Genomic DNA, 17,815 nt, shown 5'->3' on the forward strand with positions numbered 1-17,815 from the left:
TCAAGTTGACCTTTTATCCTGTTAGACATTTGAGTGAAGTATTTTCATAATTAGAGTATGAATTCTTGAGTTATGGCCTAAAACATATTTTGTTAGCTCACACTGACCTTCATCCTTCGACCACTGAAATCCAATCAGTTCGTCAATGAGTCCAATATTTGTGCCAAATTTGATGAAATTCCCCTGTGGCCTTCTTGAGATATTGTGTTCACAAGCATGTGATGTAAAGAAACCCTGAAAACATAATACACAGCTATCACCAGTGTGGAGGCATCAAAACAAACACTGACCCTAACCCTCTCCAAACTTCAGTTAGTTATTCTTTACAGAGCAGTTGTATTAAATTACCTTTAAAGGTTTCTGCTTCGTTCAGTTCAAAAATTCAGCAACCCTGATTTTGATAATTGCAGTTGTTAGCAGAGGAATAACCATACTTTTGTAGATGTGCACATTTTACTTTGAAAAAACATTCTAAAATAGTTTATATGTGATTGTATATGTTTAATGCTCGTTAACGAAGACACTGTTGGTCAAGAAAACATTTTGTTGTGGAACTTTTTGTCTCCAGTGACTATAAATCACAAACCATACGTTATACATAAGAATCAGAATCTCACACTGAGATATGAAACAAACGAATATTCTTGTCACTTTATTTTCAATTTAGTTTGTTTAGTTTGAAAATGATAAATTTCCAAGTTAAAACACCAAAAACATGTAAAATCATCTCACTGATTGACAAAAACAAATAAAAAAAAACACCCATATACAACAAAAAAACTAAATATACAAAATACCAACAAACATCTCTAAAAAGAAAAATTAAATGCGTGTGGAAATTATTTATTACAGTTAACACAATAACCTGTTAAAATAAATTGTAAACTTAACCCTTTTATGTTTGTATTTAAAAAAAAATCCACATTCAACAACAAAAAAAACAAAAAACAAAAACAAATAAAAAACAAACTAAATATACAAAATACTAACAAACAGTCCAAAAAGAAAAATTAATATGCATGTGGAAATAATCTATTACAGTAAACCCAGTACTGGCAAAGGTAACCCCAAAACCCAAGAGGCACTACACTAAAGGCCAAAACACCCTGTCAGCAAATGCCCCACATCCAAATACGCACATTCTTTTTAATGTACAACCCCACACTGGCGGTGCAAGACACACGTCGGCGCTCCTGGACGCGCTATCTTGCGATGCTTTATGCCACAGTCCTATTTCCAGCCTTGCTGCCCCCAGAATTAAATGCATTTTCCCCCACTTGCTCCCTGCTTGTACTTACAAGCTCACTTAGCAGCTCGACTTCTCTCTTTAGCATGGATGTATAAATAGAACTCTGTAGCTGTTGCTGTGTCTCGTGGGTGACAAAGATTAGATGAGGAGAAACTCGTTGCTGAGGTCAAGAAATGTCCCAAGCTAAACGACCCACAATCCCAACATTATAAAGACAATGGCAAAAAAGATATTGCCTGGTGAGTCATAGCTCAAATCAAGTTTAACTAGAGGCTTTGTCTACCAAGCGTTTTTAGTGTTTTCAGCATAGCTCAGTAATTTTTGCAGTGGGAGCACCACATATTTACACTTTAACAAATGGCAGCAGCATGACGAGGTGCTGAGGGTCTTTTCTGCGCTGTGCGTTGAACTTTGGCATTATTTTTCTGGTCAACGAGAGTTCAGAAATGCTTAACCAACGTGACTGACTATCACTGTCAAATCCTGCAAATACAAAGGGGAAAAAAGTGTTTTGTTGGGTAAACAGCTTTACAGTTTGGTAAAAAAGGTAAAACACTACCTCTTCCACTGAACTTGTGATAGATGGCAACAACGTCTGTATCCATGGTAACTGTATATAAACTGTATACATCAAAGATGGTGACAAGTCTGAATGCTTAGAGGGCCTAAAAAATGAAAACGTAGGACCCAGGTTGGCATTAGTGTGACATTGAAATAATTACGATTGTTCATGCGATGCAGCAGGACTGTTGCTCCTGTGGGGTCAAAAGTTTCTCTTTCAGCTCATTCATCTCTTTTTTGTGTTTTTTCTGCAGTTCATCCAGCTCTTCCTCCTGATCGTCTTTGTCCGGGCTCTTAACTTGCTTCAGTGCCTCCATTTCTTGTTCATGATTCTTCTGCAGTTCCTCTATTTTTTCTTTCTCATTTCTTTCGTTTTCTTCCAGAAGTTTCTGTTTGAATTCATCCAATTTTTGCTCATGTTCTTTCTTTAATTTGTTCAGCTGTTCCTTCTGGTTTTGTTGCTGTTGCATCAGAAATTCCATTTTCAGATCAATAATTTGTTGCTCATGTTGGATGGACAGCGTCTCCCGTCTTACGTGTTTAGTGTCTTTGGTTTGGGTTGAAAGTTCCTTGTCCAGGGCTTTCATTTCTTGTTTCTGTTTTTTCCTCAGTTTCTCCATTTGTTCCCTCTCTTTTCTTTTGTTATGGGCTAAAAGATCTTTTTTAAGGTTCTCCTCCTCTTTTTTGTGTGCTTCCTGCATTGCCCTTATTTTCCTCCTGTTTTCTTTCTTTTGGGACAAAAGTATCAGTATCAAGTCGGCCATTTCTTGTTTGTGTTTGTCCTGTAGTTTATCCATGGCTTGTTTCAGACTTTCTTCTTTGTGGGTTGAGAGATCGTTCAACCTGTCGTATTCCTCTTGCTTCTTTTGCATGTCTTTCTCCTGCTGTTCCTTCAGATCCTCGACTTCTTTCATGTGTTTTTCGATCATAGCTGCAAAGTCCCTTTCTTTACTCTCTCTGAATTCATTGAACTCTTCAGCTTTATTTCTGGCCTCCTCCTCGTACTTTTTCTTTATGCCCTCCAGTTTTGTCTTATAGTTTTCCTCCAACTCTTTCAGCTTCTTCTCCTCCTGCTCCTGTCTGATTCGGTCCTCTTCATTTCTTTTCTCTTCATACTTTTCTCTCATCTGATCATACTGATCTTGAAGTTTTTTCAGTTTCGTTTGCTCTTCCTGTCGTCTCTGTTCATTTTCTTGATTTCGTTTGTCCCACCATTCTTTTTGTTTCTTCTCCTCATGTTCTCTTTCTCTTTTCATCTCTTCTCTGCTCTCCTCCAGCTTTCTGTCAGTAGTTTCCTTTGATTCCGACTCTGATCTTATTTGTTGCTCCAAAGCTTCAACTTTTTGTTCCCACTCTTGTTGTTGTAATTCTTCCTGTTGTTTCCTCTTCCTGTCTTCTTCTTCTCTCATTTCCTGTTCTTTCTTCCTCTCCTCACGTTCTTTGTTGATGTTTTCCTCCATTTCTTTGAGTTGTTTTCCTCTCAGTTTTCTCTCTTTCTCAATGTCTGCTCTCTGTTCTTCCATTCTTCTTTTCATTGCTTCCATTTCTTCCTTATGTTTTCTTTGAAGTTTCTCCCTCTCTATCCTCATCTCTTCTTCCTTCTCCTTTAGAATTTTCTCCACTTCTTTCTTTATAGCTGCCTCGGCCTCTTTGAAGATCTCATTAGTGTAGCAGCTGCCTCCATTTGTCTTCACCATGGTGTCAATCTTCGTTATCAGGTCGCTGACTTGCATGTGGTTGCCGTCATCATAGTTATTGAACACATGGTATCTTCCTCCACAGTCAGTAATCATATTCTTAAATGACTGATCACATTTTTTTTCAATGTACTGCTCAATGGTCCGCTTCTCACGCTTCAGTTTATCTCCTCCAGTTAAAAGAATGAAGGTGAACTTCTTAGCATTCTTCCCAAAGACTTCCTTGATGAGTTTTAATGTCTCCTTCTCCTCTGGTGTAAATCTGCCGATTTGTAACACCAACAGGAAGACATGTGGTCCTGGAGCCAGAAGACTGATGCATTTCACCATCTCTTCAGTGACTTCCTCATGAGTTAAACTATTGTCAAACAGACCAGGAGTGTCGACCACAGCAACAGGACGACCGTCCACCTCACCCACTGCTTTCTGACAACGTTTGGTGACTGATGTTTGGCTTGCTTCGGCTTCAAACTCATCTCTCCCCAGGATGGTGTTTCCTGAAGAACTCTTTCCGCTGCCAGTCTTCCCTATCAGCACAATCCTGAGACACTCTGGGCTCTGCTGCTCATCATCACCTGTGAAATAAGAAGACCTAGAGTTACCTTAAATGGTGACAGTTTTAATATCCAGTGGATGGATGAGGACACAGAAAAAAGGTCATGATTTATTATTGTTCTAATGAAAATATTTAAATCTATATGGTACTTACAGCTGGCCATGTTTTTTGTTTTCAGGTCCTTCAGTTCAGCCTGCAGTGTGCTGATGTGTTTGTCTTGTTTTATGATCTTTTGTATTTGGACATATGCATATGTTTCTCTAGTGTAGCTGCATGTTTCATCTTGATTGGGTCTCAGTTTCATTTCTTCCACAGCATCCAACAGCTCTGGGATCTGCTGCTGGTCCTTGATGTTGAGAACAACATATCTTCCTCCACAGCTCTGACAGAGCTCCTGGATGTCTCCGTTTTGCTTTAGAAAGTTAACAAAAGCTGACGCTGTAGGATCTGACTCCACAGTGAACAGGATCAAGGTGAAGTCATTGACTCCAGAGCTGAATGTGTTCCTGATGGTCTCTAACTCTCCCTTGTCTTCATCAGTGAGGGGACGCACAGGTAGGACCAGGATGAAGGCATGGGCGCCCTCAGGATCACAGAGGGAGATACACCTGAATGATTCCTCCATCACTGCCTCCTGAGGTTTTCCATACAAGGCAGGCAGCTCCACCAGGGAAACCCAACGTCCACACACCTCTCCCTGATGTTTAACACACTCTGATGAGCTGGAGACTGAATGAAGCTCTGTCTGACCTAAAATGGCCTTGGCTGCTGAAGTCTTCCCTGCTCCTCTCCTCCCACACAGGACCAGGTTTAAAGCTGCTCTGATGGGTTCAGACTTTGGTCTGATGGGCTCTTCAGTGAAGGTGAGGAAGGATTCTTTGTTTTCATGCACAATGTTCTCAATCTTTTCCATTAACAGCTGGCGATCACTTTTAACCATGTTGTAGTGTCTCCCTCCACAGTCTTTAAGGAGCTGACTGACAGCAGGGCTTGCCTTATTCTCCTCGTGTGTCATGATGACCATCGAGTGTTTGAAGGCATCTTGATCAAACAGACTCAGGATGAACTTCAGTGTTTGTCTGTTCTTCTCTGTGAACTCAGAAGGTTTCACTAACAGCAGCAGAACATTTGGTCCAGGATGACAAAGACTTACACAGCTTCTCATCTCTTCTCTAAAGGCTTCCACAGACAGACTGAACATGTCTGGAGTTTTCACGACTTTCAAAGGCTTTCCTCTCCACTCTCCATGGGCGACCTCACATTGCTTTTTGGTGTTTATTTTATGTTGGACTTGTTTGCTTCCAATGATGAAGTTGCAAAGTGTCTTCTTTTTGACCTCCCTTCCAAACATCACAATCCTTAGTTCCTTTGCTATGAAATAACAACGCAAAAAAAAAAGAGTTAGTTAGACTATAGTGAGCACATTGGTATCCCTCATTAATTAATCACATTTACAATCTGACCTTAAGTTATCAAAAAGGGATGCAAACACTGATCAGTAATTGCTTCTTTTTTTAGTCAAAATCTGTGTACCTTCCACATTTCAATATATGGCCCTCTACCGCACAAATTCCAACATAACATGCCTGAGGGTTGTTACAGTTTGCACATTAAGGGTCCTTTCAGTCAGAGACACTGACTCACCAAAATGGTTGATTTCTTGTGGAGCAACATTTTGTAGTTTCTACTAAATCTGACGGATACAACAGATATCAACATCGTCATCAGTCAGTATGTTTATAAGCACAGTGAAGTGGAGCTACAGTCCCAGCTGGACGAGGACATCTAACTGGCCTACTGTCCTTGTCCCAGTATACAAGCACGGGAGGGGAATCCATTTATTGAGCCAAGTATGTGCGACTCCTCTATGATAGGTGGAGATATGCCCCCTTTCAGCTTGTTAGTATTGGACCTTTTTCCTGTTGACCTATTACGTCACAGACCAAACAATGGACAAACAAGTTAGCTACGGTTAGCTAGCAGCTAACTGCTACCATGGTGGACAACTTTACAGCTCTGTACATTTGGTCCGTCCAAAAAGTCACGGCTCTGGATGTAGATTTCTCCATGTTGTTACCGGCTTCTTCTTCTCTTACACATTTAATGCTATTGGACTTCAGGGTCAAAGCCCGGGGCGGAAACTGTGGAGCATGCTCAGAGCGCCTCGGCCAGCTTGGGTCTGATTGACTGTATACATGCAGGAGGAATTCAACTCCCAATCACATTTTCTGAGTGTGTTAGTCCAACTTAAATATTCACTTCAGTACGATTTCAGTTGGACAACATTTTTACATGTGTTTTAAAAGTCCAGTTTTAGTCGGACTGATACAATAAATCCATTTTCCCTAATGTCATGTAAACATACTGACTGTTACTTATTGCCCCTGTATGTATCTGAATAATAAAATTTGATTTACTTACACTGGTGGGACGAGGTTGTTTTTCTGATAACTGTAAAAGACACAGTAATATCAAGTACAGCAGTGTTATTGTACAGTCATTTGTGGTAATGATAAGATTCTCATTAACTGAATTACTGTCCTGCACTTACCAGCAGCTTTTGTAGGATCCAATTTATAACCGACGTCTTCTGGTTTTTTAAGGCTTTCTTGATCACAAGGTAAACTTTGTGTTACATCGTCAGACACATCACAGCTCATGTGTTCTCCATAGTTCTCTTTTACAATTTGACCCAATCGTGTTAACAGCTCTGGACGTTCAAGGTTCTTCTGCTTCAGGTATCTGTATCTACACATTCTGATCATGTCTTTTAAGGGCTGGTCTGGTTCATCTTTGAAACCTGAGCTCTCCTCTCTGGGTGTTGATATCAGTATCAATGAATGATCAAATGATTGATCACTGAAGAGTTTCAGGACTCTGCAGAGTCTCAGTTTGTGTTCCTCAGTGAAGTCTTCAGGCTGTAGAACCAGCAGGAACACATGAGGTCCAGGAGCAGAGAGTCTCACACAGTCTTCTACATGTTCTGACAGTTTGTCTTCAGAGATGTTGAGATGCAGCAGATCTGGAGTGTTGATCAGAACTATTTCTTTGTCCTTTATCTGTCCTCTTTCTGTCAGACAGCAGTCTGGTTCTTCTTCAGTGTTGAACTTAGTCTCTCCCAGTATGAAGTTCCCCACTGAACTCCTCTGAGACCAGCTGTTCCCCAGCAGAACAACCCTCAGCTCAGACACTGGAAAGTAAATGTGATCAATCATTTAATCAGAATTATTAGAATTATTGCATTAATAATAGAGAAACTTATGTAGCCTCTCTAAAGGATCACCCATTAAACACTGTAAATTGAAACCTAATAAAACACAAGAATCATTCTGGCTGGTTGGTGGTAGCATGTGATAGTAGTTGGCAGTTAAGGATGTTGGAACACTGTGCTACCAAGTTTGACTCACAGTCAGGTGGCAGAAATTCATAGCTCCTGCTGTGTTTCAGTGGCTGATGTTCATCTTTGACTGTAAGAACACAGAAACGTACACATTAATAGGCATGCTTGGGTTACAAACAAGGGGCTCATTTAAATATGCAATTATTCAGAGTTTCTGCATTAAGATACACTCAAAACATTTCATTTACAATGACATCTGAATGTGTCAATTAGCGTAACGAGACAAAAGCAAAGTGGAAGGCGAGTCCTTCTCCTCACAGAGTTCAAGCAGCCTCCCACTGCCACTATGTGGGCCTGGCTCTGTCCAGAGGCAAAACATCCCCCTATCAGCTCCTCTTAAGCTCACGCCTGCAAGGAATTTACCTCCTCCTTCACTGACAAAATCCAGAAAATTAGACAAGCAGTCAGTGCCTCCATATCAGGTACAGGATATGTGTTGTCCCTGTGTCCACTTAAGACCAATTCAAGTGACATGACACAATTTTACCCGATCAACTTCAAAAACCTGGAGGACATTATACAGCATCTGAAATCCTCCTCCTGCTGCCTTGATATTCTGCCAACGGGCTTTTTTCAAACGGTTTCTAACTGCATGGCCTCAGATCTACAGATTATGAACACATGTCTTCCCCCAGGCCCAGAAATCTGCCGTCATCAATCCACTCTTAAAAAAAACCCAGTCTAGACATCTCAGTAATGAACAATTATAGGCCCATATCAAACCTCCCGTTTCGCAGTAACATCATTCAAAAAGCTGCTTTTCAACAGCTAAACAATTTCTTGACTCTAAACAACTGTTTTGACGTCTTCCAGTCAGGATTTCGACCACACCACAGCACTGAGACTGCTCTTGTTAAGGTCTTCAGTGACATCTACTGAAACACAGACAGTGGCAGAATTTCAGTTTTAGTGTTACTGGATCTTAGTGCAGCATTTGACACAGTTGACCACACTATATTACTAGACCGACTGAAAAACTGGGTGGGACTTTCCGGAATTGTACTAAACTGGTCTGAATTCTACTTAAAGGACAGAGACTACTTTGTGTCTATAGGTAATTACACATCTGAGTGGATGAAAATGACGGAGTTCCTCAAGGCTCCATTCTGGGGCCTCTTCTGTTCAACATCTACATGCTCCCACTGGCTCAAATTATGGAAAACAACAAGATATCTTACCATAATTATGCAGACGACACACACATTTACATAACCATATCACCAGGGGACTATGGTCCAATACAAGCATTGCATAAATGCATCGAACAAATCAATGATTGGATGTGCCAGAATGTTCTTCAACTGAACAAAGATAAAACTGAAGTAACTGTTTTTGGAGCCAGAGAAGAACAATTAAAAGTCAGCACTCAGCTTCAGTCTGTAATGTTAAAAAGCACAAACCAAGCCAGAAATCTTGCTGTAGTCAACGCCACATTAAGACAGTTACAAAATCAGCCTACTATCACCTGAAGAACATATCAAGGGTTAAAGGACTGATGTCTCAGCAGGATTTGGAAAAACTTGTCCATGCATTTATCTTTAGTAGACTCGACTACTGTAACGGTGTCTTCACAGGTCTCCCTTAAAAATCCATCAGACAGCTGCAGTTGATTCAGAACGCTGCTGCTCGACTCCTCATAAGACCAAGAAAGTGAATCATATCACTCCAGTTCTCAGATCTTTACAGTGGCTTCCTGTCTGTCAAAGAATTTACTTTAAAATACTGTTGTTGGTTTATAAAGCACTGAATGGTTTAGGGCCAAAATATATTTCTGAGCTGCTGCTACGTTATGAACCATCCAGACCTCTCAGGTCGTCTGGGACAGGTCTGCTTTCTGTTCCCAGAGTCAAAACCAAACATGGAGAAGCAGCATTCAGTTTTTTATGCTCCACATATCTGGAACAAACTCCCAGAAAACTGCAGATCTGCTGCTGCAACTCTCAGTTCTTTTAAAGAGGCATCAGATAGGATTCGTTTTTTTTAGCTTAGTGCCACCTAGCGTCAGTGGTGTTGCGTCGCACTGTCGCAACGACTAAATTGACCGCGGGGATCAGCGATAATCAATAAAATGTAGGCTGTAAAGCCACCAGTATACCTCTATATATATGTAGAATGAGAAGGTGTGTGGACACTCTACTAAATAAATGAGTAAAGAGACCGAGCAACAATTATCAGATTTATCTGAAGAAAAAACAAATAGTAATGCAAATAATTATAGCAGAATGCACAGTACCAGTACAAACAGCTCACAGTAAATGATACCAATATGTACAGTATCAGTACAAACAACAGTAGACACAGTGGAATTATACCAATATGCACATGTAAACAGTCCCCATTCTAGAATAAACGCTACCGTATGGAAACCATGCGGCCGGTTGGAGCTCAAATTGAATGGGAAACAAAGTCCAGTGTTCACTTAGCTGGGCGTAACTTAGCTGGGCGATGTCCGTGGATAGCTGCCTCCGTGAGAAGAGAACAGAAGGAAGGGAGGGGGGTATCACTGTCCGAGGGCTGCCGTAGAATGGCAACCAGGATGTCAGCCGACCAACACTCGCTACCCGCTCCCTGGTTGCGGTGATTTGCGATGCTGGCCAGCTAGGAATGAACTAGCAGCCAGTACAGTACAGTCCTCTCTGGTCTAGCTAACATTTAGCCGTGTTACTTACTGATCCATTAGAAAGAAAGCTAGCTGGACATGGGTTTTGAAGCCTCTTTGGTCACGGAGCTCCCTCCATCTCTTGAACGCCTGACTGAGGTTTACTCTTGTTTTTCCTCTTCTTTTATCACTCTCCTTTTTGCTCTTCTTTGCCTCCTCACACAGAGGAGCTCCTTTTCTTTTGCTAGGCTGTTTTTTACTTGTCTCCAAACTTTGTCCGTCTGCCATTGTGCTCATGACTCAACTATCTCATGCCCAACTCCTCATAAGGACCAGCTCCAGTCCCTGATTGGCTGACTGACCAATTTCGCAATACATGACGCGTTTCCTGCCGTAAAGCAGATTTTTTCCGCAAAATTTCGGCACCAGTGGCAGAAGCTCATTGCAAAGATTGCAAAGCCACTAAGTAACCTATGTAAACGCTGATAATCTGATTTTACTGTGGCCACTACCCTGTGCAACAACTGACAGGTAAAGGTAGCACGCACATCCCAAAAACTTAATGCTGGGTGCTGGACCAAAAGGTAAGTATGAAATAAAAGATAAAGTCCACACACCAGAAGCTGCTGCTTGAAAATTTATTTAGACATAACATTTCGGGCCTTTATCAGACATGAAGGGCAGGAGCCCGAAACGTTACGTCTAATTAAATTTTCAAGGAGCAACTTCTGGTGTGCGGACTTTATCTTTTATTTCACTACCCTGTGTAACCCACATTATTTTCATAATGATATGTTTAGGAAAAGATGCTGTCTTTCCACGTCCACATACCACATGCAAGGTTCCCTGGGTGTGTTGGCTGTTCACGTTCTGGGACTCTGTGTCAAATTCTTTTCTTTCAAAATACGCTTCTGTTTTCACAGGAAATGTAACTTTTACATGCAGTCTTTTTCAAAATAAAAGCACAATGCAATTTCATTTTTTTTTCCCTTCAACAACAAAAACACGTGGTTGGGTTTAGGAAAAAAGAACAGAGTTTGGCTTTAGAATCTTAAGGGATACAAACATCGCTCTCTCAGGTGAAAGTCGGTGGTTGTTGGACCCATCCATCACCTCTACCGCCAGCCCCACTCAGACTTTTGCTGCCTTCACTTTCATTCTTGTCCCATTGTGATTCCCCCTGACGCTGCCGGGCACCATTAAACTAGAACAGCGAGCAGCTGCGCATCATTCAACATTAAAAGACGCCTTTTTATTAGTTTCTGGTGCTGCAAGTCACCACCCAAGAGTCGGATTTTGACGACTTCGGAGTGAGATCGTGCTCGATCCTGCGCTCCAGGCGCCTGTCGTTTTTGCCAGAGTGCGAACCCTTTGAGTTGAAAAAACTTAAACTCAGAGCAGAAAAGTGCCCCATGCCATCTTTGCTTTTTTTCCCACCGTGCAATAAGATGATTTAAGAGGCAGTCCTTCTGTGGTGGTCACGACAACAAAAGGTAAACAGTGGAGGAGAAACTGGTGCTAGCGGTTGCTGGATACCGCAGTTAGCACCATCTCAACAGAAAACTCAATTAGAAAATAGTCACCTCCAGCTTTCTGTGTGATCAAGCCAAAGATCATCCTAATGACATGAGCTCAACATTCAGTTTCACTCATTCAGTCTGGACTCAGTGCCGGCCAAATTTTTTTTCCAAAAATTAAAATCCAGTTGGGGCCAATCAGGGATCTGTACTGCAGTTAACAACAAAAACAGCCAGTCAGGGACTGCGCTGTAGTTGATGACGTAAAATGCAGGCCGTTGTTTGCAGACCAGTAATGGCGGCTCCCATAGCAACAGGCACTAACTCTAATGTTAGTAAAGACAGCAATAAGTGAAGTTACTGCAGGAATAGATTCAATGACAACAATTAAAGAAGAACAGAGTATGCACTCGCAGAGTTTCAGAGGAAAAGATGTTGTCACTGTTCTTCTGACAAATCTGTGTTTCTGTCAAAGGAGTCTGGTGACTGTGGACAGGGGGAGCAGCAAAACATAGTCTCATAAAAATATGATCACTTATATATTTAGCATATTTTCACAGCTTCACCCTGCCGTCAGACGGCCCTCTACGATGGGAGACTGACACCACAATGTCATGCTCTCTTCAAAGTCACCAGACTTTGCTCTCTTGTCCGTCTTTCCAAACTGGGAGTGTAATATTGATAACAACCAATTCTCAATAAAGGCTCAGTCACAGAGGACGCTCAGTGATGTCCTCCGCGCCGCTCGCCCTGCACCTGCCCCAGGCCTAGTCTGTGCCTGCACAGTGCTGCTGAGCATCCCTTTGCACAGCAGCACTACAGTGCTGCTGTGCAAAGGGATGCTCCTCAGAGGAGCCATGGACTGTGATTATTCTGTGCAGCATGCAGGGGAATGAAATATATTTGAATACATTTCTTGCTTTTTTCCAACACATCCTCACTGTGACCTCGTCACATGTCCATGTTTGGTCATGGACTTTCCACGTCCACATATGACGTCCAAGGTACCCTGGGTGTGTTGGTTGTTGACGTTCTGGGACGCCGTGTCAACTTCAGCCTGTTACATGCATTGTCTGTTTTCAAAATACACTTCTGTTTTCACAGGAAATGTACAGTTTGCATACAGTCTCTTTCAAAATAAAAGCACTATGTCGGTACAACACCACCAACTGATGTTTTTTTTCTTCAACAACAAACATCCCCAAGAATCTTACAGGATGCGAACACCGCTCTCTCGGGTGAAAGTCTGTGTTTGTTTAGCCCTCTTAACTTTCATCCTTGACCTGTTGCGTTTCCCCCTGAGGTCGCTGGGCGCCATTAAACCACAACGGCAATCGCCCGCCTATCGTGCCGATATTAAAGGGCGTTTTCTTCGTTGGTTTCTGACACCAAAAGTCACTGTCCAAGTGCCAGATTTTGACGACTTCGGAGCGAGACTGGGCTCAAACAGAATGTCGAGCTAATGTCATCTGGATGGTCTTACCAGGCTAACTGATCAGTGCTTTCATTCAAGAATGACAGTCAGTTTAACAATAGGCAGCCTTCTTATGAAAAAATAAGATGCAGTACTAATTATAATAGTTATAACATAATAATAATAATAATAACATTGTTTATTAATAATAATGTAAACATAGTTTTAATTCATAACCTGCTGGAGAAGGTACTGTTTTAATTGAATTTTTGGTCTCCTATTCAGCGCTGGGAAATGAGGCCATCCAATCAGACGAGCTCCTCTCAGAAGTCACAGTCCTGATTTACGCTGAGGACAAAGTTCTTTTTTATGAGGGTAATATGTGAACAGTGAGAGAAGACAGTGTGTTACTGAGCTAATAAAGTCTGACTGGACTCACCTGATGGTGCAGTCGCCATGCTGTACTCCAGTGAAAACATCAGAGACTAATTCACCTGGAGGGAAGAATAGAAAACAAATGTAGGTTCTTTTTCCTCCTTTTCATGCACACACACAAAAAACCACAATAAACTAATGAACGTGTGTTAAGTTAAAGTCACTGAGCAATCCAGGCGCACGCACAGACAGGTGGTGCTCACACACCTGCCCCTTTGCCCTCTGTAGAAGTGCCTGTTTTGCAAGACGTGTTTTTCTATTTCTTTTAATAATTTTGTATTTCAGTTTTTAAATTTGACCCATGGCATCAGTTCTTAGTTAAAAGTGTGTTGTGCCGACAACTGCATTTGAGTCGAGCCCCTACCCCTCCCTCTTCAACTTCCCTGGTGTCAGCTGCACGCAAATTGAGCTCCCTGCAGAGCAACATCACGTCACCATTATCTGCTGACATGGACAGCCAGATAACAATAGTGTTCGCCCTGAGCCTCAGCTTTGTTTGTCTCTGCTGTGCAACATTAAACCACTATTAAACCATCTCACACAGCCAGTCTAATTTAGGCAACAACACACCGTTAACAACCAGTAACACAGTCTGGTATAAAACCACACCGTCTCCCTCCAACTCTCAGATTCAGGTTCACCAGCTGCCCAGTGTAAGCTGACATAGACGCTGGATTGCTTTCCCACTTCTGTGTGTCTTTTTAGACCAAAACTTCACTTGAAATAAAGTTTGCGTCTCCCACATCTCCTCTCTGATAATTAATTGAAACAAAAATGACATGCGGTTTGGGGCTGTGCTGCAGTAAGAGCACAGGGGAGGAGGGAGAAGTGTGCAGCTGCACGTCTGTCCTCTGGGACTCTTAAACAATATTTAAAGCTTATTTAGAAGATAATTATACTGTGCACAGTTTTGTATGTGTGCAAAATAAAAAAAAAAAAAGATGGAGGAAGCGATGCCCTGTTTGTCGGGACAGTCAGAGAATACTTACATGTGTCAGTGTTGCTTCACTGAGGGTTTCTGCTGACGTCACAAGGCTCTGTGTCTCCGTCTGTCCTGTAACATGTCAACATCACCGTCAGCATCAGATCAGAGTAAAAACACAAGGTGACAACTGTGAAGTCTGACACATGATTTAAAATATGTTCTCAGGTGAAGCAGCTCTCAGGTTGGACTTTGACACTATGACTAACTGTGGGCCGCTCCTAAAAAAAAATCTCAGCAAGGCAGTTTCCTCTTCCTTTATCTGGTACACTTTGCCCAATGACCCTTGACCCTAAGGACATGTGACTCCACAGGTAGGGTCCACAGGTAGGGTCCTTTGGTCTAACACCTCTGCCAGGAGTCAATGATGTAAAAAGAACACACTACCCTGATAAACACTGCAGACACATGCACCAACATGACACTGACGTACAGAGAGTCCGTCAGCCAGTGAACCAGTCCCTACATGCCCACAGTGTTCTTCTTGAGAAACCTGAAAGTATCGACACTTTCCTAAATGTCCGTGAATGTAGCATGGAGGAGTTTTAATGGCTCTTGTTCCTCTTTCTGCAGAGACACCGGTCAAACATGGCGGAATCACCTCTGATATTAATCTGCCAGAGATAAAACGCTGAAAGCTTGAACCTGAGCTGCACATACACATTTAAGAGAAAATGTTTTTTACAGTTTCATCTGTGAAACGACTTCCTCTGAATCCTCAGCTCCACTGAAACACAAAGTGTCGCAGTTTCCTTGCAGACACTTTGACAGGATCTCTGAGCGGATGTTTGTCTTGACAGACCCGAGTTCAGACAGACCTCACTTACCTCCTTTATTTATTCCTTCACTGTTACTGATCTGGTTTGAACTCTTTCCTCACCAGCTGAAGGTCACATGCTGCGCCATCAGTGCAGGACAAAAGCGAAAGTTCCAAGTCAAAAAGGCGGGACTCCTCGTCATCAGGTGACGTAAAAAAAACAATAAAACCTGTGATCAAATCAGTGAAGAAGAACTACAGCCTGTGTTTATGGTTAAGTAATATTTCCTAAAAATAATTTTGACTTTATAAAGGAAACATCTGGAAATGATCATTTACTTCTCAAACGATTTGATTCGTCTGATGTGCATTTGGACATGTTTGTTTCATTTCATATTTCCTGTGTGAACTTGGGTTTTAAATCAAGAGATATGATTCATATTGTCCCAGTGATGTTGCATACATGATCTTCCTGTCATCCAAAATGAACAGAGTGTGTGCAGAAAAGCAGATTGCTATAAAAGCTGCAGAGCTGTTGCTTTTTCACTCTTTATTCATAAAACCTTCATTTTATATCAGTCAAGTCCAAATGCTGGTTAGGTTGTTTATTCCAGCTGCTCTGGTTCAGCCTGTCAAGTGTCACACGTCTTCCTTCGGTGTGTGATGTTACAGCGCCACCTGCTGGACACACACAGGTCATGTCAGGATGTGGGGAAACTATTTAAGAAGCACTCGGACCTCCACCTGTTTCTGACACATTTGAAAGAGTATTAAAACACTGGGAGGAGGTTGGTGAATGTGTGTGTTGAGAGATTATATGAATCACGTTTAATACAGATATTTGACTGATTTGATCACAGCAACAACACGTGTCTGCCCACTTCATGTGTCTCCTTCTCTCTGTTATCATATGCTCTGTAGGGTGACCTTGGGTGTTTTGGAAGGAGGCACGTTTTAAATAAAATGTATTATTATTATTAGATACATGTTGCTCTTACCTTCATGAGCATCAGTGTACCCTTGGTGACCAGAAAATTAGGAACCCAGCAGGCTGAAATGTGCTGCGGTCCTGTACAGGCCTGTTACAGAGCCTGCAGAGGAGATGCATCTTTGTGGTCGTGCTGTGTTGTTTGTATCAGACCAAATAAAACACACTTCATTTAATATAATCCAGTTCAGCAAACTAGCTGCAGCCTCTGAAACTAATCTCTGCGTCTCCTCTTCTCTGCTCACTGAGAGTTTTACAGTCTCCACTTCCTGACTGACCCCAGAGCTCTCACATCTCTCCATGAAAACATCAAATATCACCTCTCTCACCTCGAGGTCTCTGCAGGAGCTTTCTAGCATGTCATATGACTTCTTCAGCAGCACAGTTGCCCAGTTGCCATCAGTAGATTTCCATTTTTTTCTGATCACTTTAAGGACGCTGATTAAAAGCTGAGATTAAATCTTAAGCTTGGAAACAGCACTTTACAAAACAATCTCACCTCAGGGTCCATGACATCTGGAAAACTGCTCCTAGCCACTGGTTCAGATATGTGGATGGCACCTGGGTCAAAATCAAAACTGAGGAAGTGGAAACCTTCACAGAACACATTAATGCAGTGGACCCCAATATCCAATTCACATGGGACGATGCCAGAGGAGACAGTCTACCCTTCTTAGACTGTGCAGTACACATTGAAGAGGACAGAAACCTGAACATTGGGGTGTCCAGAAAACCTACACACACACCAGCACCTGCTGTTTGACTCTCACCACCCACTGGAGCACAAGCTGGGAGTCACCAAGACCCTGAATCACCGGGCTGAAAACGTGCCCACCAGGACAGAGGGGAAGGTGAAGGAACAGAAACACATCAGCGACCCCAACTGGGCCAAAACCTCAGACAGACCCAGAGCAGACAGAGAGGAAGAGACACAAGAACCAGACAACACTGTCATTCCTCATGTCGCAGGAGTGTCGGAGAAACTCAGGAGGATCTTCAACAAACACCACATCCCTGTGCACTTCACACCCAGTAACACACTGAGACAGAAGCAGAGTCATGTAGTGTGAGCAGTTCAGGGAGGGGAAGTGGAAACAGGTGGGCAGGTGGGAGTCAGGTGACTGGGACAGGTGGGAAAGTCTGAGGACACCTGGTGGACAGGTAGAGAATGAGATGAAGGGTCCTGGGGACGTAGAGATGCAGCTGAAGGGAGGGACACAGAGGCAGGAAGTGACGGCTCATAAGTTCAAACTTCATCAACACTGACATCAGAGATTTACACATCACTACATTAAAACAGGCTGCACATCACAAACTAGTTCCTACACACACACACACACACACACACACACACGAGTTGTGACTGTTGACACACACTGTCTGCCAGGTGGAGCTGTTACACTGTTAGGTCACTGAATTAGCTAACTGACAGAGCTAACGTTAGCATGGGGTCTTTAGACACAATATCTGACCTGACTCTTCCAGTGTGCTCTCATAACTATGGAACTTTAAATGACATGAAACAGAAACACACATTATAGCTCAGATTATAAAGCAGGAGCCTGATAATAAAGGCTACATGAACACATGTTGTTTATTAGCTTGGCTACAGATTACAGGAGCATCATGTAGCTACACATATAATGTGTTTCATGTGTTT

The 17,815-nt window shown here is 42.2% G+C and overlaps 1 protein-coding gene across 2 annotated transcripts in view; it reads right to left on the bottom strand.

Annotated features, from left to right (window-relative positions):
- Positions 1–626: 626 nt before the first annotated feature.
- Positions 627–17,815, bottom strand: part of LOC117252686 (uncharacterized) — a 33,818-nt gene continuing 16,629 nt past the window's right edge. The window contains exons 1-8 of one of the 2 annotated variants that reach the window (XM_078171036.1): positions 15,238–15,389; positions 14,418–14,482; positions 13,433–13,487; positions 7,471–7,530; positions 6,615–7,253; positions 6,485–6,514; positions 4,217–5,434; positions 627–4,082 (exon numbers count right to left, since the gene is read on the bottom strand). In XM_078171036.1, coding sequence (XP_078027162.1) covers positions 1,978–4,082; positions 4,217–5,434; positions 6,485–6,514; positions 6,615–7,253; positions 7,471–7,530; positions 13,433–13,472 — 4,092 coding nt within the window. In that variant the 5' untranslated portion in view covers positions 13,473–13,487; positions 14,418–14,482; positions 15,238–15,389 and the 3' untranslated portion in view covers positions 627–1,977. Of the gene's footprint in view, positions 4,083–4,216; positions 5,435–6,484; positions 6,515–6,614; positions 7,254–7,470; positions 7,531–13,432; positions 13,488–14,417; positions 14,483–15,237; positions 15,390–17,815 lie in introns of those variants that run through there. The other variant, XM_078171037.1, reaches the window with a different exon arrangement.

The sequence above is a fragment of the Epinephelus lanceolatus genome, chromosome 9 (genome assembly GCF_041903045.1).
Source record: "Epinephelus lanceolatus isolate andai-2023 chromosome 9, ASM4190304v1, whole genome shotgun sequence".
Classification (NCBI taxonomy): domain Eukaryota; kingdom Metazoa; phylum Chordata; class Actinopteri; order Perciformes; family Serranidae; genus Epinephelus; species Epinephelus lanceolatus.